The 20,870-nt window shown below is 54.1% G+C and overlaps 1 protein-coding gene across 10 annotated transcripts in view; it reads right to left on the bottom strand.

The window, feature by feature from the left end:
- Positions 1 to 20,870, bottom strand: part of PPFIA4 (PTPRF interacting protein alpha 4) — a 111,322-nt gene that overhangs the window by 56,974 nt on the left and 33,478 nt on the right. For 6 of the 10 annotated variants that reach the window (XR_004229336.1, XR_004229340.1, XR_004229338.1 and 3 more), the window contains 16 exons: positions 20,357 to 20,448; positions 19,031 to 19,151; positions 17,912 to 18,120; positions 16,941 to 17,181; positions 16,195 to 16,230; positions 15,699 to 15,832; positions 15,322 to 15,485; positions 13,712 to 13,805; positions 13,211 to 13,292; positions 12,621 to 12,821; positions 11,073 to 11,135; positions 10,463 to 10,489; positions 9,257 to 9,432; positions 2,680 to 2,777; positions 2,225 to 2,400; positions 227 to 295 (listed from right to left, as the gene is read on the bottom strand). Coding sequence is in view for 5 of the 10 variants with exons in the window: in XM_031937162.1 (XP_031793022.1) it covers positions 227 to 295; positions 2,225 to 2,400; positions 2,680 to 2,777; positions 9,257 to 9,432; positions 10,463 to 10,489; positions 11,073 to 11,135; positions 12,621 to 12,821; positions 13,211 to 13,292; positions 13,712 to 13,805; positions 15,322 to 15,485; positions 15,699 to 15,832; positions 16,195 to 16,230; positions 16,941 to 17,181; positions 17,912 to 18,120; positions 19,031 to 19,151; positions 20,357 to 20,448 (1,983 nt within the window). In the remaining 5 variants the exon portion in view is untranslated. Of the gene's footprint in view, positions 1 to 226; positions 296 to 2,224; positions 2,401 to 2,679; positions 2,778 to 6,842; positions 9,051 to 9,256; positions 9,433 to 10,462; positions 10,490 to 11,072; positions 11,136 to 12,620; positions 12,822 to 13,210; positions 13,293 to 13,711; positions 13,806 to 15,321; positions 15,486 to 15,698; positions 15,833 to 16,194; positions 16,231 to 16,940; positions 17,182 to 17,911; positions 18,121 to 19,030; positions 19,152 to 20,356; positions 20,449 to 20,870 lie in introns of those variants that run through there. The other 4 variants (XR_004229339.1, XM_031937160.1, XR_004229341.1 and 1 more) reach the window with 3 other exon arrangements.

The raw sequence follows: 20,870 nt of genomic DNA, 5'->3' as shown, positions 1-20,870 counted from the left end.
ATTCCCCTTTGGGACAGTTCCAACTATAATCACTTCTGTGCTGGCAGAGAGCCTAAGCTTATCTCTTTACAGCTTTTACCCAGTGTCCCTAGATCTGCCCTCTCAGTCCAATCAAAACAAGCCTCTTCTCACTGCACCTCCTGTAAATCAGAAAAGCTTACAAAGGTCAAATCTCAATGATGATCAGAACTCCCCAAAGGAATTCCAATTATGGTTGGATACTCACATCATCCAGCTTCCGATCTGTGCCCAAGGCCAAGAGGTTGTTAAATTCCCTTTCCATCACTTGGCGAGCCTGGGAATAACAGAAGGAAGAGAAAAGAACAAGAGCTATATAACCTTGAGCCCAGCTCAACTCTCCCCAGACTCCCTCAGACAAAAGGAGAAGCAGCATGTATTAAATGAGAAGAAATAAGCCTTAATTTCTTCATCTATAAAAGGAAGATATCACACTTTTACCACCAATGTCACAGGGTTATTGTGATAAAAGTATTTTGTAAAACTTTTAGGATTATATAAATGTACTTTGTAAAATACACATATATGTTCTATATAAAGTTATATCAAAGTACTTCATAAAACTTTTAGGATTATATAAATGTGATTTGTAAAGTATTATCTGTGTATATACACATATATGTTCTATGTGAAGTTATATAAAAGTACTTTGTAAAACTTTAGGGTTATAATAGGATTATATAATAGTAGAGTTGTTTTGTCGAGTACTTTCCTGGGAAGTGTTGCCAGCCAGTATCAAGACCGACTTAACCAGAGATCCTCTCAACTACAGACTTTGGATTGCTCACACATGGTACAGGTTGGCAGAATTTATTTTAAAAAAAAAGGTAAGATCATTGAACACATTAAGGGAAAGGCAACATGATTTTTATAAGTAAAAAAATGCATCTTTAAACTACTGAGGTTCTTTGAGAGGAAAAGTATGTAATGATGGGAAACCAGTGGACATAATCAAAATATTAAATTATAAAAGGAGAGACACTAAGACAATCGTTAGGAAAGAAGGTTCTTGTGGGAAGAGCTGCCAATCTCTAATCTGTTGCCCAAAGACTCCCGTCCACTGTGCTTTTATGACCAAAATGGCCACTACATTTCCGGGTACCATCAGCAAATACCACCCTAAATTTGTAAAAGCCAAAGCAAGTTCACTGTTGGAATTCTGTGGATGGTTCTGGTTGCTATCTGATAGATACAAACAAGGCATTTGGAAAAAGTCCAAAGCAGGATGACTAAAGCCATCAGGGGGTGAAGATTCTTTGTCCCAAAATGACAGACAAGTGCTAGGGTGGGGGGAGGAAATATGATCAGAGTTTGTAAAATGGTGAAGGGCAGGGGCGAAGCTAAAAATGGGCTTGCTCACCAGACCCTGACCATTCGTACTGCAGGCTTTTCTCCTCCACCCACCTTAATGCTTAAAATAGTTTAAATTTGTGACAAATAAAAGCAAGTGCTACTTCCCACATAGAATTCACTGCCATGTTTTCTTGGGAAAGTCTCTTAACCTCGCAAGGCCTGGGGCTTCTCATTTGTAAAATGAGATTGCTATACAAGATAATCTCTATGATTCCTTCCAGCTCTAAAAAGAAGACTGCAAAAGGAAAAATGATCCTCTGAAAGTTATGCAGACCCCAAATATAAATAGATGCAAAGAAAATTCATATAATTCTTGAGTGATAAGTTTCTAATGAGTTATGAAAGAAAAATCAGGAAGATGTCCTAATTAGCAGACCAATCATGTCCTGGCCAAACTTGTTCCTTGGTAGCTGTCAGGGAGAGAGGTCACAAGGAAGCAGGTTGAAACTCTGATGGGCTTATACCTTGGCCCACCCTGCACTGCCACTGTGGTCCTACTCAGTTTTCTGAGGACCCAAGGGTGGTCAAGGATAGAACAGCCTCTGTAAAGCCAATGGCCGCTTCATTCAAGAGCTAAGGCAGAAGCTGGGACCATTCAGAGACACCACATGATGGCAATAAAGGCTTTGCCAGACATGAGCTGGCCTGAGGAGTCTGTTGAAGAGGCTCTATTAGTGGGGTTCAAAATGTGACTCAATCCACTGTAATCCAATGTGACAAACCAATTTTCCCAAGCCCTGGAAAAATCCAGTCTGTCTAAGTGGGGGTGTGTGTAATTTTATTTCCCCTACCAACCAGGTCCTAAATGTTGGCGTGACCTGCTGTAGAGAGGAAGATGAGGAGGGCTTCCCACCTGGGTGTTCTGCGTGGGAATCTGTAAGACCAGAGCCAGGGTATTGTGGTCAAAGTTCTCATCCAGGGCGAGGAGGGCCCCGTGCACGCCGCTCTCGTGAAGGTTGCCGGCATAGTCCCGCAGCCCAATGGACTGGATCCAGTGTATCACCTGGTCGTTGGTCCAGACCAGCACATCTGGAGGGAAAGGAGCAAGGGAGAGGGCAGCGGCCCTATCATCAGCCTGGGCCCCTCGAAGAAGCAAGGTGACACAGTAGAGAAAGAAGGCTCGACATGGGATGCATGGGACTCCTATCTGCAATGAGCCCAGGTAAGGCAGGTCCCTTCCCTGGGTTTTGCTTTCTCCCTCAGTAAAATGTGGCCGAGTTCCCCTCCGGCTCTAGATCGAGGACCCTAGGGTCCAAAGAGGGCTGTCAGAGCTGGGTTGTGCCCTCCCCTGACCCTCCGTCGGCTCACCCTTGATCTCATGCTGGCTCTCCTCCCGTCTCTTCTCCAGCTCCTTTCGGTCATAGTTAAGCCTCTTCAGGCACATGATGCCATACTGCAGGCTGCTCCTGTTGGGCACAAACCATGGTGCTGAGTCCAGGGTGGTGGCGGGAAGGGAGCTGGGGCTGTGCACTAGCGGGTAATTTAGAGAGTGCCAACTGTACCTTTCCTCTCTGGTTCCACCAAGGCTTCCTCCTCTCCCTCTCCTGGCCCCATGCTTAGCCCACAGCGGTCTCAGAACTTCTTCCCCTCAGCAGCCAAAGAAAGCTGCCCTTCCTCCCATGACCCCCCCACCATTCTCTCCATCTGAGCTTCAGCCCCCAGGCAGGAGAAGGGGATTCTGGGTGTGTATTCTCCCACAAAACAAGGGGCAGGGGGGAATCCCAAGGATAATCAGCCCAAAGGGTCACAGGACTGAAAGTCACTAGAAATGTACAAGGGACCAGAGCCAGCCCCCAGCCTGACCCTCATTTAGAGAGGAGGGAGTTGAGGCCCCAAGAGGAGAAGGGCCTGGTTCAGATTCACACTGGCTTCTGAGCAGAAGCCAGAATGGGAACTACACCTCCCGAGTCCTGTCCCATTCATTATCTGGGTTTCTCTTTGTACACAGTCACCAAACAGCCGGGGCCTCAAGAGCAGACCCCTGTACTGCCCAAGTCAACTGCACTGTCAGCAACATGCCCTGCTCATTTAGGCTCCAGAACCCATGGCCCAGCCTGACTGACTGCCCAGGAAGCCATCGTATCCTGGGCCAGGATATGATGAAAGAACTGGCCCCAGAACCCACTTCACTAGGTGGTGAGGAGAAAAGTGCTGGAAAAAGTAATTATGATCATAATGAGCCATGTACATTAAGATGGGTGTGAGATGGAGTAACTTCGAAGTGAGACGGCCTGTTAAGAGAAGGGAAGCCCGCTGCATAAGAATTCCTATTATTGTTGTTACTGTTAAGCAGCTGTTGAGTATTAACTATTAATGTTATTAAGGAAAGGAAAGCCAACTGGAAAATAGTACCACTAAACTCTTATTAATCATTATTTAAAAGCTAATTAAGTCACCTATTATTTTGTTAGCTATATATTATGTAAAGGAAAGCCAGCTGGGCAAGAATCAGGCTATTAATTTCCCTAGGCTTTTCTTGTCCTTGACAGGTTATTTCTTTTTTTTTTTTTTTTTTTCTTTTTTTGAATAACTTTTTATTGACGGAATCCATCCTGGGTAATTTTTTTTACATTATCCCTTGCACTCACTTCTGACAAGTCATTTCTTAGCACAAAGACTATATTTGAAAGGAGGAAGAGAAGAAAGGGAGAGAGGAAGGGAGGGGAGAAATAAAGAGAGATGGAAGGAAAGAAGAGAGGGAGGGAAGATAAGAAAAGGAGGTGGAGAGGGAAAGAGGTCATTGAGGTATCTTTGCTAAATGGAGAGAAAAGAACAAAGGCCAAAAAGTCAGAAGGTAGGACAGCTTTCAAAGCTACAGGTGGCTCTTATTATATATTTGTAAAGTTAGAAAGTTGTACATTATAAAGTTCTGCATTTTCTGTATAAAGTTCTTTTTTCTGTTCTAATCTGTATATGCAAATTCCTATTCTTTTTGGTGTTTTGAGTTCGTGATGAAATTTTTTTTTTAAAGAGCAAGGATGGGAAGAAGAAAGGAATGAGGGAGGGCAGTGCAGTTAGGTGGTGCAGTGGATAAAGTACCAGCCCTGAAGTCAGGAGGACTGGAGTTCAAATCTAGCCTCAGATACTTAACACTTCCTGTGTGACCCTGGACAAATCATTTAACCCCAATTGCCTCAGGGGAAAAAAAGAGTTAGGAAAGGCTTTTCTATGGTACATACTGTATAATTCTCTCATCTAACAAAGATAACATATCTTGATTGCATTATCTTTATGATTCTTTTATGGACGCAAGTATTTTTTTTCCTTTGAATCATGAGATAGATTTTCCTCTAATTTTGTAATAGCATTTCTCCTCCCCCCCCCCTTTTTCTTCCCAGCCTTTCTATTTGATCATCCCAAATATCTGGAACCACTCCCCTACACAAAAAACCAAACTTTTAAACCTCTTTTTAAAAACAGCTCAAGTCCACCTCATCTGTTGGGCCTCCATAACTCACTCACCCATTTTACAACCCACCAACATAAACCTGCTCCCATCATCCCTCAAAAACTCTTCCATTTTTAAAGATCCCACCTTGCAATAATATCATCCTTCCCAACAAATCAAAAGGTCAGAATCTCCGACCTTCTCCTGCTTGCTTGTGTCTCTGCTGGCAATCCCCTGCCAGCCATCTCTAACTTCACTCGAGGAACAAGTCCTAGAATGGGGCAGACTGAGCTCCATACGTGGGGCCACCCAATTTCACCTTGGTCATGGTTCCCTTCAGGAATCCTTGATTACTGACTCCCTACTACGTGCCCCAGCCCAACACAAGCTTCTCTGCTCTCCTCTGCCCCCTCACCCTCCCTCTCCTGACTTTGAGAGAGCATTAAGACCACCTTTCCTGGGATTCCTCTGGGGTCACAGAGGCCAGATCCCACACTGGACCCTCAGCGCTTCCCCCTCAGGTGGCCTGTGAGACTCCTTTGGCTCCAGATCTACCCTTCTGCTGCCTTCAGTGCTCCCTGCCGGCCTCAGCCCCATGCCATCCTCGGCCTCTTCCTCCTCCCCTAGTATGTGTCTCTGATGCTCTAACAGCCAGCCCCCCGGGCAGCCCTCGTGGCCCAGCTGTGATCCTGGCTGCCTTCTGGCCCTCTCCCTGGCCCACCCCCACCCCACCCCCAGGAGGGCTTTCCTCTGCTGGTGACCTCCCGACTGCCGTCCTGGTGGCGGCCGTCTTGCCTCAGTGGCCCTTCATGCAGGGACCGCCCCATCTCTGCAGGCGCTCTCTGCTTGGCTCCTCCCCGCACTGCTCCCCCTGGTTCTTCCAGAGGCGTTCCCCACTCACCTGGGTACTTGCCTCTCCCTTATTTTATGTAGATACTGTGCATATGTATTTACTTTATGTACATATATGTGTATTTATGTATCATGTTCACCACCTCATCATGGCCCTACCTGGATTTTCTTGGCAGAGATACTGAACTGGTTGGCCATTTCCTTCTCTAGCTCATTTGCAGATGAGGAAACTGAGGCAGACCAGGGGAAGTGACTTGCCAGGAAATATCTGAGGCCATGTATGAAGTCAGGCCTTCTCATCCCTTTGTGGCACAAGCTGGCTCCAGACCATGGTCTAGCCCCCTTCCACCAACCCGCCATCTGTAGTCAAGGGGTGAGTCCTGGGCACCCGGCCGCCCCAACAGAACTCAGCACTGGCAGCCCTTTTCCCCTCCCACCTGCTGTGAGCGCGGGCCCTCGTCTCCAACTGGGATTCCTGGCATCTTCCCGACCTCCAACCGCTCCTTCCCAATCCATTCCCTCATCACGGCCAAAGTCACCACATTGTGGTCAAACCTCCAGGGACCTACTGCCTGTGGGACTAAACCTGTGTCAGGCTGACATTCAGTGCCCTCCACGGCGGGACCCCAACTCACCTTCCCAACTCACTGCCTCCTCCTCTCTTTCAGGTATTCTACATTGAAGCGGGGCTGGTCCTTGACCTCACCCGCCCTCCCCTTACTACATCCCTACATATGTGTACTCACACTCTCACACACACTCTCACACTCTCACTTGCCCGTCTCTGCCTGCTGAGGGAGGCCTCCTGCTTCAGGCCCCAGCTCAGAGGCCGCCTGCTCTGGGCCATCGGGCTCTGAGTTAGGCCGCCTTCCGCTGGGCTTATTCCCACCCCAGCGCTGCACCGAATGCTCCTGTGGGCTAAGGAAGGTTTCTCTCTGTATATGGCCAGCACCGGGAGAGGAGAGCTGCCGATGCTGGGCGCTTCCGAGCCCTGCTTCTGAGGGGCGGAGGGCGGGTCTGGATCTGAAGGCACCAAGACTAGACGCAAATCCAGCCTCACCTACTTACGATCTGTATGACCCTGAATATGTTACTTAATCTTAGACTGCCTCCATTTCCTCATCTGTGAAATGGGGATGATAACAGCTCCTACCTCCCAGAGTTTCTGTGAGGATTAAAAGTGAGATATTTATAAAGCAATTTGCAAGGCATAATGGCTATATATAAATGCTAACTTATTATGGTTACTATTAAAATTTATAAAATACAGACTCATCACATTTAATTCTCTCACTAGGTAAATATTATTTTAGTGATTATTTTCCACTTTTACAGAGGGATGGGACTTGAACTCAGTCTTTAGAAACCAGATCAAGCGGCCTCTCAAATATACATAATAGGCACTTAATAAGTGAGTATAATAGGGAAAGAAAATAAGAAAAATGAGTATGATAGGAAGAACATTGGCTTTGGATCTTACTCAGATCCCAGCTCTGCCCTCTCCCCTTCTCTCTCTCTCTCTCGTCTCTCTCTCTCTCTCTCTGTGTCTCTCTCTGTCTCTCTCTGTCTCTCTCTGTCTCTCTCTCTCTCTCACTCACTCACTCACTCACTCTGGGGCCCAGTGTATTTTCAGGTTGTGTCTGCCTGTTCTCTCCCCATCAGCTCACCAACTCTTCATGGGGAAGGGTTATGGCTGGGCAGCCTGGGAGATGGGGGAGGAGCCTGGGCCAGGGACTAGCCAGGACACCTGGGTTCTAGCCCCCATGTGCTGGGGGAAGGGGGGGACAAACCCTCACACTCTTCGGGCCTCTCTTTCTGAGTCCCCATCAGCCCCATCTCTGTGTAGTGTGGTGAGAAATAAGTGATGGAGATGAACACACTCTGGAAAACCCAAAGTGCTGTGGGAGGGGGACGTCTTATTGAGTTACTGCTCTAAGAATCTTTCCCCTGGGAAGCTCTTGTGGCTGGACTTGAGACTCCATGCCCTCTACCTCCAGTTGTGTGGGCAGAAGCGAATGTGTCCAGTCAGCAGAACAGGAAAGGCGACCGTCCGGCTCCCTCCTCCCCTATCAATTACCAAGCTGGGGAGTGAAGGGAACAGGTGCCCCGGCCTGGCCGGCTCCCTCCGGGAGGCGGAAGGAAGCCTCGGCTTCTGAGACGGCCTCGTCTCCCGGTGCCCCAGGATACAGGGCCGGGGGACCAGTGCTGGTGCCACTAGCTTGCAGTGTGACCTGTTTGACAGACTTCACCTGTGGGCCTCAATCTAGCTCTAACCCAAAATGATCTAGGAATCACGAAAACCTTTTGAGACCAACCCACAAGGCCAAGAGAGTGATGAGCAGTAGAGAAACTTGCGCATTTCCTCTATCTGCTCTGGACAAGACAGGACCTGGTCCTGGTTCAGAAAGAGCCCATAGGCTCCTAAAGCACACTATTTCTCCAATGTGCCATAAACTCAAGTTAAAAAAAAAATTCTGGAATAAAAGTATTGAAGGATCCAATTACATAGGCTTCTCTGAGGAGGCCCTGTGCTTAGAGGAAGATCTGGGGGAGTCTCCCTTTGAGGGACATAATAAGAGTGATGGCTAATCAATAGCATCCTTCCTTTACTCAGGCATGATTTTGTCACAGAATTCAGTTTGTGAATCCTCAGTGCAAGCAAAGGTACAGAGCCAGGAGAAAAGTACAGAACCAGCCCTGAAAAGCTTTTAAAAATGCTGGAGAAGGGATTGGTAAAGTGAAGTCATTCTTAATTTCTTAAACATTTAGGGTCAAAGGAAACTGGACTTAAAACCAGAAAATCCCAAAGTTGGGAGGGAAATCCAGCATGTCGTTCCTCTCATGCCTCTGGGATCAAAGGCCATATCCTCTGTTAGGCTTTGGACAACCCTTCACAACCTGGTCCTTCCTACAATTCCATTCTTCCCGGACTTTCCTCTCCTCCGAGGACTTGGTGATGCAGATGCCCCGGCCTCCTGGTTGCTCCTCTCATTATCTCCCTCTCCTTCCTCCACAGTCCCACACTGGCTCTGCTCCTGCCCTGGAATCTTCTCCCTCCTCACCTCTGAGTCTCCCTTCCTCTGGCTCCCTTTAGGAATCCACTTGAATCCCACCCTCCGCAGAAGGCCCTTCCCAGCCCCAGCCCCACTACTAGTTCCTTCCCATTCCACTTAAATGGCCTAAGTGTATTTATTCATTTGAAGTTGTCTCCCCCCTTGGAATGGGAGGTCTGTGAGGACAGGGACTGACTTCTGCCTTTCTCTGCATCCCAGCACCCAGCCCAACGGCCGGCACATTTAATAAATGCTCACTGATTAATTCACTGAACTCAGAGGTCACTTAACTTTTCAGACAAAAGATGATTTCCCTCTATGGCATCTCTGTGTAATGGTTATCCTGCTTCTTCCCCAGAAGGACAGTCATGACTCTCACCTTAAAACTACAATGAGAGAAACCAAGGCTGGACTTAAAAGGAGGACTTCCTATGAGTGAAGGCTTGGAGACTCTGCATGGGAACAGAATACCGGCACTGCCATCACGCTTCCTACAGCCAGGCAGCCCACGGCCAGATCGGGGGGATGTGCCATCCACCCCAGCAGACAGGGGGCCGGCCCAAATGTCCCTGGATTCCGGGTCCCAGCTTACCGATGGAAGCTGTCCACCATCTTTAGATGGACCCGAAGGTCCTTCTTAGTGAGATGATCCAGCATGCGGGCATCCACCAAGCATTCCATAAAGTAGCTGCGGTACTGGGGGAGCCCGAGGCTGGGGAGCCACTCATTCCCAATCCACTCGTGATTCATGTCTCCATAAGCCAGCGTCTGCCACAGCAAAAAGGTCAGGGATGGAAGGTTAGCAGCCTTTACATCTGGTCAAAATTGTTAATCCAACTTTTACCCAGGAAGGAGTAAAGAGGTTTCAACACTGACTTCCCTCTATTGTTTTTTATGGTTGGAATGGTGGTGAGGGGATGAGAAGGACAACTGGAAATTGGATCTGTTTCCAATAATCTAAGCTGATGGGCATTTGTCATTAACCTCCCTTGCTTCTCTTCGGCTTAGCCTGATGATGGCTAACTGATGCGCTACCAGAAAATGCAATATGGCCCTCCGGGAGCCCTCAAAGTGAATCACTAAGAGCTGATAGCGCATGATCCCAAATGGAGCCGGCTCGCCATGCCTCAGGACTGGCCATTTAGCCAGTGGCACATGTGGCAGGCGGGTTACCACTCGGGCCTTTGCTCTCTAGGTACATAGGTACAGGCCATTTCTTGGTTGATCAGTACTTCCCAGGCAGGGCAAGGCCCACAAAAGACTGACAGCAGCCAACCTATCTGCCATTTCTCCCCTCCAAGGAAGGAGCCACAAGTGCAGGGCTAATGTGCAGGGAACTCCAAAGAAGACCAGGAACCAGTTGGCTCCCCCATCGCTTTGCCAGGTATCCTGGAGGTTCTAAAGGAACCATTCCCCAAGTTTCTGGATTGCTTCTCTAGGAGGCAAGGCTAAGAGTAGTAGGAGAGTCAGCTATCTGGAACAGACCATGTAACAGGGAACCCTGAGAGGCCCTAATGCCACTTTTAAAAAAATACATATTTTTCAGGGGCAGAAACTCCTGCTCCTCATGGCTTTAGAGCATTTATTTTGTGATAATTATGTATCAGGTGATGGTTCGACATTTCTGACCCATAGTAAAAACCAGTGGACAGTTGCTACACCTTGCTTTGGACACATAAATATCTAGCTAAGGCTCTTCTGCAGAGTGAGACCAGAAAGAAAAACTTAAGTCAACTAGAAGAGTTGGAGAGAGACTCCTGGAACCTCCAGAGGGAGTCACTCATGCAGGGGATCTTACCTGGGCCCAACTGCCCTCCTCACTGTCCTAGCAGGAGCAAGAGCAGCATGTCAGGAGAAAGAGACTGAGTCACTTCTTGCACAACCTTTACCTGCACATACCCACCTTGAAGAGGCAGAGGGAGGAGGTCGCAAACTGGGGGCAAGTGGGGTGGGGCTTGGGGAAGGAAAGCGGGTGGGGGTGTATGATGTATTCATCTGGAAAAGTGTGCCTCTCACACCCCCTGTGCTGGGTCCTTGGATTTGTCCTGAAAAGTGACAGTCAGAATGCCCGGATGCTCCCAGCCCCTCCTTGAGGTCCAAGGGGAGGCGCTGTGCCCAGGACAGGGGGCCCCCTGCCATCAGAGCCCAGGACAGCCCTCTCCACTATCGCCACCGCAGGCCTGGGCTGGCCCGGGTCTCTTTCAGAGCCCCCGCAGCCCAAGAGGGAGACTGTGAGTTCTCCCCATAAGAGCTCTAATAGAGACAGAGTCCCAGCCCTCATCCTGCTCCTCCCCACTTCAAAGGCAGAAGGTCCCTCCAGCTTTTCAGGGCCCCCTGGGCACCTAGATCCCTGTAACAACCAGCCCTGTCTCTGATTCCCAACCCATAGTGGGGTGGGGTTGACTCACTGTTTTTGTGGATGTTGCCAGTGTCTCCATCTCCTCGTGGGTGACCCAGACATTCCCAGAGGACTGCAAATAGTGGGAGGAGAGAAGTTGGGAAGGCAGAGGGAACTATGGTCAGAGCCCTCTCTCTGCCCCTGTGCTTCCCTGCTCAAACCACTAATTTCCTGGCCTCTTGGATACTGGACACTGAAGGAGAAAAACACGTGGATTTTCAGAATGCTCAGGATAAATTCTTAATTGCTGCAAAGCATCAGAGGAAAGAGAGAGAAAGAGAGAGAGACAGAGAGAGAGGAGAGAGAGAGAGAGAGAGAGAGAGAGAGAGAGAGAGAGAGAGAAGAGAGAGAGAGAAAAAAGAGAGAGAGAGAGAGAGGAGAGAGAGAAGAGAGAGAGAGAGAGAGAGCGAGAGAGAGAGAGAGAGAGAGAGAGAGAGAGAGCAAGAGCGCTCAATGCTTAGCCAATGACATTTCCTCATCATTAGCCTTGAGCTTCCCCTCAAGGGAGACCAGTGTGACCCTAAAGGATTCCCAGATGATGGCCAGGAATCCTTACAGATTTGTCCTGTATGAGCATCAAAGAAGGTGGGGAAGTGGGGTGGGAGCAGGGAACACCACCAAACAGCTGAGCACTAGGAAAGTTTTGTTTCTTCCTTTTTTTTTTTTTTTTTTTTAAAGAGAACAGATTAGAGAAAGACCTGATGTTGATTGAATATAGACTGAAGCATGCGACTTTTCACTTTTTTTTCCTTTTATTGGATTCTTCTTACACAAAATGACTAATATGAAAATGTTTACATAATTGCACACATAGAATCTGTATTTGCTGGCTTCCCACCTTAGGAATGAGGGACAGTAAGGAGGGATAAAATTTGGAACTTAAAACTTTAAATAAAAATGTTGAGAGAGGTAGACAGAGAGGGAGTGAAAAAGAGAGACAGAGACAGAGAAAGACAGAAAGAGAGACACAGAGAAAAGAGACACCGTGACAGAGAGAGAAACAGAACAGGTTGACCCCCAGTCACGCATTTTCCTTCCTTTCCTCAAAAGTCACCAAAGGGCAGTCCTCGGCTTTCCTAGTAAAGGTCCCAAAGGCAGACTTTTCCTAGAGCACGGGATGACATGAATCCTTTCCTCTATTACTTCCTCCCCCTTCAAACTCCCCTACTCTCACCCATTTTAGGATGGCCTAAACCAGGGATGGGCAACATCTGGTCCGTGGGCTGAAGGCCCGGGATCATTCGTGTGGCCAAAGCTAGGGACAACAGCCTTCCACTGCCCGGGCTCTGTGAGGGGATCATGTAGCAAGGCTAGGAACAAAGTTATAAAGATCCAAATGGCCCTGGACAGAAAAAAGGCACCGTCCCAGAGCCACACTATCTGCCGGGAAGGAAGGAAACCCTCAGCTCAGAGACTCTCTAGCCCAGGAATTTCATTCTCACAGAGGAGCCTCAGAGTGGCTGTCACCTGCTCAGAGCCCCAGGCCCAGAGGGGCCCCCGGCCCGCCAGAATGGCCCCCCGCCCACCGGGGTCTCCCTGGGGGGGAGCGCCTGCTCACCGTCCTGGAGGTGGGCGGGGCCGAAGGGCTGGTCAGAGACACCATCTCCTGGATGGCCAGCCGCAGCTTGAGCCGGTGCAGGGCGTTGCTGATGCCGATCTCCCGCTGGATCTCCGTGTCCGAGAGGGCCGACATGATGGCCCCGCTCTTGACATTGGCTCGGCAGGCAGCCACGTACCAGGCCGGCATGCCCACCCACAGCTGCCGAGAGAAAAGACGGGGGTCGGCTCCCAGGCCCTCCACTCTCCCTCTCCCCAAAACCAAGATTCTCCCCGGGATGAGAGACTGAGGCAAGCTGGTGGTGGGGAATCTGGGAACAAGAGGACCCTTAGGAACAGGGTTCCAGGGAGACTCGGTCATCTGGCTGGGCTGTCTGCCTGGTCAGCGCTTGTAGGAAGGGCCATACTGCTGGGCACAGGCATTTCCAGGACAATGGGCTTGGACCATTGGAGAAACCTTCCTAGACTCATCCCGAACAGCCGGCCAGATTACCGACTGGGCACTTCACACTAACTGCCAGGGGTCCCAGGGACTCTGCAGCCCTAATCGGGGGTCTCGGCCCCTTTGCTCCTCCCCACTGCCCCGCTCACCTCCAGCCATGAGACCACAGTGGGGCCATCCCAGTGGGCAAAAGGCATTCCCTTCCGGCGTGCGTCCTCAAGAAGCTGGTGTCTGGTGGGAAGAAAGCAAAGCAGACTCAGAGGGTCCTCCCGGCCCTCTTCTGTGCCCACTGACACAGGAGCCAGGAGCTCTCCCCAGACCCACGCCTGGAAACATCTCCCCCGCCTCTGGAAGGCTGGCCCTGCCCTGTCCCGAGGAACTGGGGAAGCAGGGCACGGGGCCCAATGCCCAGAAGTTCTAACTGCTGTCTTGTCAGATACTCAGATACTCTAGAACTGCCACACAACCATGTCATAGGAACACAATGACCTCTCTCTGACCGTCCTTCTGGAGGCTCCCTTAAATCTCTCTCCCCAGCCAGTCCCTGATGATCACTGGGAACTGCCCTGGGAAGATGAATCACTGGGCTCGAGCCCACTGGGTTGGGGGTTGCCCGGGGGAGGAGGACTGACCTGAGCCCCAAGCCTTACTTCTTTCTCAGGCGCCGGTCTTTCTCAGCCTGGGTTCCCAGCTTGGCAGGCACCAGAGGCTCCTGCAGATTGAGCTCCGACTCAGACAGGAGGACTAGAAATGAAGAAATGGGGATGTCAGCGTCCAGCCTCCCGAGAACCCAGGCAGATGCACCCCCAGTTTCTCTTACCAAAGCCAGCCACACTGGAGAAAATGGGGGCAGGCGGTGTCAGAAGCAGATGTACTCAAACCCGACTGAGACCCAAAGGGAGGCCATCCAAGGGGACCTCTGTCCAGAGGCTCAAGGCTTCTCTCCCACCCCCGATGAGTACGGGGGCTTCAGGGAGCCGCCTCTGCCCGGCCTCCCAACTCTGTTCTGTCCCATCCCCACCTCAACCCATAGCCAGAGAAACACCCTGGTCCTTCTGTCACCACAAGTTGGCCCGTGCCCCGAAGCCCCCAGCAAAGGAATGACCACAGGCGAGGAGCCTGTCTGTGGCCACAGCCCCGTGCTTGTCCTGGTCCCCAGGTCACTACTGTGCCTGCACCCCAGAGCCGCCTTCAGGAACCATGGCTGCTTTCTGAGCCTCCTGGGCAGGGGATGCCCCCCTGGCAGCGGGCAGCAGTTTGTCCTTCATCAATCAATCCGATATTTACTAATTGCCCACTATTATAGAGCCCTGAGGGTGTTTAACCCAGCTCTTCTCCCGAGAGAGAGAGCTGTGAGTGAATAAAATCCGACATCGGCTCCTGGTAGGGAGAGGTGTAACTGTTTGGCCCTGCCAGAAGGCTCACACGCATAAAGTGAAGGACTTCCTGGGTTTTTCTCAGTCACTGAATAACATGTTTTCTCCATTTCTGAGCTGGTCCCAGGGCCCTGTGGCCAATCCATTGAAAGAGGCAACATCTCATAAAGAGAGGAATCCATAACCCACACCAATGGAGGCAGTGAAATGGAGACTCCAAATTGGGAGTGATGCAATCAGATCCTACTCCTTTTGTTTTGGGAACAGTTGTATTTAGAGATAAATACAGGTATGGGCAGCATTGTGAAAATCCCTGTCACTAAACACAACATTGCAGCTCCGGGGGAGATATTGCTCTGGGGCAAAGCTGAAAAATCTTCAGCCTCCAGAGACCCTCCCCCTGATCCACAGTTTCCTGTTTTCTCCTTGCCCGCACCTGAGACCCCTGCAAAGCACCGGCCAGAGCGCAGCTGCAGCCCAGCCCCCATCCCTTCCCTTCTCTGACCGAGCTCTCCTCCCGCCCCGGACTTTCCTGAGGGGGGGACAGCAATCAGGAGTTTTAGCCTAAAAGTTCTTCCCTTTTAAGCCCTACAGGCTGCAGGCTGAGCTCGGGAGTAAGGACAGAGAGAGCTGGCAACAAGGACACAGCCAGCCACCGGAAACGCCATAGGACCGAATAAGTCCTCGCTGAACCGAGTACCCAAAAGGCATCAAAGCTACAGCACCAGGAGCTGGAGCCCAGTGGGAATAACCCTGATGCCTCCCCACCCGCCCTTCCCCCTTTCCTCTCCAATGTCTGCAAAGACGCAGGCTGAGCCCACCAGCCATTCTTGCTGCCCCCCCCTCCCCACTGGCCACCCCAAACTTCCAAGGGGGTCAGAGACCATGGCCTGTGGCTCCCTCCCGGCTCAGCTGGATCAGCCTGCCCTTCTCCTTCTTCCCAAAGAGCCGCCCGATGGAGGACTTGATGCCCTTGCGCTTGGTGCCCTTGTGCAGGGAGTCCTGGCTGCTGTTGCTGCTGCTGGGGTTGCTGCCTTGGTCATCGGCACTGCAGGACAGGAGCCAAGGGGGCAAGAGGAGGGAGGGGGTGGCCATTAGAGCAGGGAGAGGGGCCAGGCAGGGGCGGGGGGCCGCCTCGGGCAGAGGCTCAGAGCTGGTTCCGTGTGCCCGGGAGAGCCGGGGGTACGGCCCGTCTGGCAGGGGCGCGGCTGAGACCCTGCCAGGTGTAACCTCTATGGGGGCAGGGCCCGCCCCCCCTCACCTTTTGCCTTCATCCTGGCTCAGGGCCGGATGGCCAAGCTTCTCTAACCGCAAAGTCCTGGGTGAGGAAGGAGGAGAAGTCTCACATTTTATGGTGGTTTTATCTTCTCGGTTCTCTTCCCGAGCCACTGGTGACTGAACAGACAGTGAAGCCGTGAGGGGCACAGGGCAGAGATGCAGGGGCCTGCCGCCACCGGCTCTGACTGACCCGCACCCATGGACCCACACGGGCAGCTCCTCCCAGAAGCCAGAGTCTAGAGGCCCCTCTTAGGGGTGAGGGGAGACTCCCCGGGGCCTCAGGGGCTGGGGCAGGCCGGGACAGGCAAAGGAAGGGAAGACCCACTTCCTGAGGGGCACCTGGGCTACTTTCATGAAGTCAGGACAAGACCCAGGGCAGACTTTCACAGCCTCCACCGGCCACCCAGGAGTGGGGAATGAGGAGGAGTGGGGGTCCCAGGCTTCTGAGGGGTAACCCCCGGGTCCTCAGGAGCACTCACCAGCAGCTTCCTCCTGTGCTTCCTCAGGTCACTGGGCTGCAAGAGAAAGAGAAAAAGTGGAACATACAGATCCCCCCGGGTGCCCCCGAAGCTGGCAGTCAGGCCCATGCAGGGTGAGGCAGCAGGGTCTGGGGGTGGCGGAGGAGCTGGGCCTGAAGCCTAACTCTTCCAGGACCTGGGAGGACAAGGCCTCCGGCCTCTCAGCAGCTCCCCCACAAAGCAGAGGTGGGATCTTTCCCCATGCTGAGAGTCTGCGATCCCCACAGATCCATCTCCCTCAGGATCTCAGGCGCCTGGGAAGAGCCTGGCACTGAAGGGCACGGCCAGAAGGGGCAGAGTGTTGTTCTGAAGGTGGGGAGACCGACTGGGATAGAACCTGCTGCTGGCTCCCAGCTGGGAGAACTCTCCTGACAAGGGCAGGACACGCTAGGCCCAGATGTGGCGACCAGCCTCGGGGTAATGCCCTCTTCCAAATCGAGGAAGAGGGAGAGCAGCCAGTTCTTTCTGCCCCCAGCAGCGGGTGCCCCAGGAGCTCGCCGGTCCCCAGAGACGCGGGAACAGCCTGACCTAGGAGCGGGCACCCTGGGCAGAAAGCATCCTGCTCCCAGGAAAGACAGACGAGACTCTCCCACCAAAGGTGGCCCGGCCCTAAGAACCCCGAGGCTCCCTCCATCAGTTCCCAGCGGAGACTCATGGCATCCTGGGTTCCTGGGGAGATCGGAGGAGACCCAGGACGCAGGTCTCACCAAGGTCATGACACCCATTCGGTCCAGGTCCTGGGCGGCACTGCGGGAGGTGAGTTTGGGTGTGGAGCGCCCACTGAGGGGTGGAGAAGCACTGGCCAGAGACAGGGCAGTCAGCGAGGTGGGGATGGAGCTGCGCTTGCGCAGCTGGGTGAGGTTCAGCGCTTCCATGCTGCCGCTGGTTACCCGTGTCTCAATCTCTTCCGCTCGGAGCTCAGTCGATTCCTTCTCCTCCTGGATCATCCTGCGGGAAAGAAAGCCCACCTCAGCCACGAGGCCGTCTGGGCCGGGGGGGGGGAGCGCAGGAGAGCTGCCACGCCAGTCCCTCCCCTCCCCAACCATCCCAAGAAGTGACCCAACTCTGCGCCCCGCCGGGCCGCCCTCAGCCGCGACTCGGAGGCCCCATCCTCCTCCCGAGCTTCCCGGAAGCAGCCAGAAAGGCCCATGGCCCCGCAGAGGAGTGGGGCCAGCTCAGAGGCTCCCCAGGCGGCCTCGCCCAAGCTGCCTCCCCCAGACTGCACTGGCTGGCCCTGAGCTTCCTCCCCACGCTCCTACGTCCCTGTGCACCGCCGGCCACCAGGCCCTCCTGACCTGACAAACCTCCCGGGGAATGGCTGCCTCCTGCGGCCCACTGAGGATTCTGGGAGCCAGCTGAGGAAAGCCAGCCGGGCCTCCTCCCTGGGCCCCAGAGCCCTCTCCTCCTCCCCCATCCTCCCCTCCTTTCCCCTTCAGGACCAGGGCACGCTGGGACCCCAGAGGAAGGCGCCCGGAGCTCCCTGCCAAGATGAATCCCAGCCTTGCCCTGAGACAGGGACCCCTGTATCACTGAGCGCTGTTCCTGGGCCAGCCCAGGCCTTTATCCCCAAATAACATGCAGTGACATAGTGGCAGCACATAATTCACATTATTCCCAATTCTCAAATCCAGAAGAACCAGCCCCTCCCCATTCAGCGTCGGGCAGCCTCGCCTCCCACCTGATCTCCTCATTGATGGCGTCCAGCTGTTCCTGAAGCATCATGGCCAAGGTCTGCGCATCGGAGTGGCCACTGGGAGAGATGCCGCCCACGGAGCCCACCATGCCCTCGGGCTCCTCCTCATCCACGTCTGAGATCTCGGGGTCACTGTCAAAGGCGGGGGCGGCCGTGGGAGCCAGCACCCCGGAGAGCGGCGAGGGCTCCCAGTCCTTAGCAAGGTTTGGGGGTGGAGAAAGCAGGGGGGAGCAGTCAGACGCCCACTGAGGTGACAGGACACCCCCCAGCTCCTCCCCTGCCCCACCCAGGGGCGCACACACACACACACACCCATGGCTCAGGCCCTAGCCAAACCGGCCACACGTGGGCCTTGGAAGGGCCTGGTAGAACGCTAGGGCAGGGCTGCCAGCGAGCAGCACCAGGGTCTCCCCCCAGCTCTCCCCCAGCCTCCCTGGGTTGGGGTCCCCAGAGGCCTCTGCCGCCTCCTTCTCAGACATCCAAACTGGAGCAGAGACAGATAACGGGGAGGAAGGGGAAGGGGACCAGGGGAGGCCTCGCAGCCCAAGCCCCTGTGCGGCTCTGGCAGCCTTTCCTCAGTCCCACCACTGTGGAAATGGGGTTCGGGGGAGCCGAGCAAGGAGAGGAGCCCTTGGGGGGGCCTCAGAGAGAGAAGGGAGCACGACAGGGATGGGCCCTTCTGGGCCAGAGGGAAGGCGCTGGCTCAGCTGCTTCCCAGAAAACACCATTCCAGGCCCACTGGGTTCCTCATGCATCTCTTCCCCTCTCTACATGGCAGCCACTTCTCTGACTCCCTGTGCATTGTGCAGCCACACACACACACACACACACACACCCTGACTGGCCACCTGCCAGCCCCAGCCCCCTCTTCCCCACCTCAGGGAGGAGGGGGCTCAGGGGGTCCGGGGCCCCACAGCTGTTACCACTGACAGACGGCCTTGAGCCCCCGCGGCTGCAGCTGTCAGGGGTTGAGGGGAGGGCTGAGGGGCGAGGATTTGCACCACACGCCAGCCGCCGGCGTAACTGGAGCCAGGCACGCGGCGGGTTGGACCCTAAAGGCCCCAGGGGAACTCTCCCCCTTCCCTCCCCTCCTCCCCTCCTCACCTTGGTGGGCTCCTCTCGAAGGGCAGAAAACCTGCGGTGAAGGCTGGGGGCAGGGCCGGGGGGAGCGTGGGCCCCGGCACTCATAGAGAACCGAAGGTCTGCGGCACTGCCCATGTGGGACCTGAGGGGAAGGGGAGAACGTGCCTTGAGCACAGGGACCCCCGATGCCGTGCCTTCCGGACTAGGCAGGACTGTCAGAGAAGGGTCCTTTGGACACCCCCACCCTGGGGGCGGGCAGTCTACCCAGAGCTGGATTAGCACCCGGGCCTGTGGCAAACCCTGGGGAGGCTTCAAGCCTGAAGGCCACAAGCCTGGGCTCAGGAAACTTCTCGGGCCCGGAGCCACCTTCTAGGGTCCCCGCCAACAGGTCAGCTCTCCCTGCCCCTCACTGTGCTCAAGGACCCGAGGCGGGTGGACTAGGAGGGTCCCTTCCGAGTACTTCTAGAGGGTGGGAGCAGTGGAGGCCCCAGCTTATCTTTTCCCACAGCATGAGCCCTCCGGGCCCAGAGGTTTAGGGGCGCAGGCCAGAGGATGCCAAAGACAGAACAGGAAGAAGCCCCGGGTCACGCCCCACTAGTGCTTTTCTACCGGCAGCCCCTCAGAGGGAAATGAGGCCACAGGAGATGGCAGAGCGGGGCTGGGGGTGGCAGAGAAAGCGTGGCGAGGGCGCTGGAGGGCCTGGCGGCCAAAGACTGACCAACTGTCTCCTTCTCTGAGCCATCTACTTGTCAACCCCCCTCCAGAGAACCTTGGGGCCACAGTCACTTCCCCTCTCGGGGCTCCCTGTAAAACGAGGGGGTTGGCTGAAGTCTCCCCTCCCTCGGAGTCGCTAGGACTGACGCCGCTCCCTCCAAGCCCAAGGCCCTAGCGTTCCCCAAGCAGAGCACAGACGGGGCTCCCTGGAAGGCAGGACGAGCCAACCGACTGGGCCGAGGAGCCGGGCCGGGCCCCACCTCTGTGGGGGAGGAGGGCCGGGAGTCGGAGGCCCGGGGCTCGAGCCCCAGCGCGGACCCTGCTCTAGCTGTGTGACCCTGGGCACGTCACTTGCCTAACATCCCGTGCCTCGGCTGGGAGGGCCTGCCTCAGGGGCAGGCGGCATTCTCCGGACCATCAAGGGCCACGTAAAGGCCCCTTTTTCTCTCTTGACCTCTGGGAGCCATGGCTACCTCATCTGGAGTAAGATGAGGCTCTTGTTTTTAGGACAGAGGCTGCTGAATGGGATCCTCCCAGGGGCCATGAGATGGTCAGCATCCAAAGAAGTCTTTCCTTCTCTCAGGATGCTCCAGGGACCCCTCCGAGCGTACCCGGACTCCTCAACTCTAGTACCTGGAATGGACGCCATCTGCAAATGGCCCCCCTCGACCCTTCAGCTGGTCCACCTCCAGGCGTAGCTTCTCAATCTCTTCGGAAAGGCGGCCCTGTGCCAGGCCAACCCAGGGAGGGTGGGGGTCACAGAGGGGACGGTGGGGGTTGGGTTGGGGCAAAGAGAGGGCAGCAGAGAGGGGAAAGTGGAGGTCAGGGAAGGGTGAAGAAGAATTCCGCACAGGCCGCACCCCAGAAGCCCCGCTCGAGGCCCGCTCCTGACACCTAGGCTTACAGATCGCCCGGCGCCGTCCTGGCCCAGGCCGGCCCAAGAGTGTCAAGGCTCAGGGGGGAGCTGGTTAAGGAGGGAGGCTCCAGCTCCCAGAGAAGCACCCAGCACGCTCGCTGTCTGTCACACAGAGAGGAAGCGGGGCTGGCCCGGGGGGGGGGGGGGGGGGATGGGATGGGAATTCTGCCTAAGAGATTGCCCGGAGCCCCACTGCCCCTGATTCCACTTGCCCCCTCCACGGGCACAAAA

This window comes from Sarcophilus harrisii, chromosome 4 (genome assembly GCF_902635505.1).
Source record: "Sarcophilus harrisii chromosome 4, mSarHar1.11, whole genome shotgun sequence".
In the NCBI taxonomy this organism is placed as follows: Eukaryota; Metazoa; Chordata; class Mammalia; order Dasyuromorphia; family Dasyuridae; genus Sarcophilus; species Sarcophilus harrisii.
Note: the sequence above shows the minus strand (reverse complement) of the source record. Positions and strands in the feature narration are given on the sequence as shown.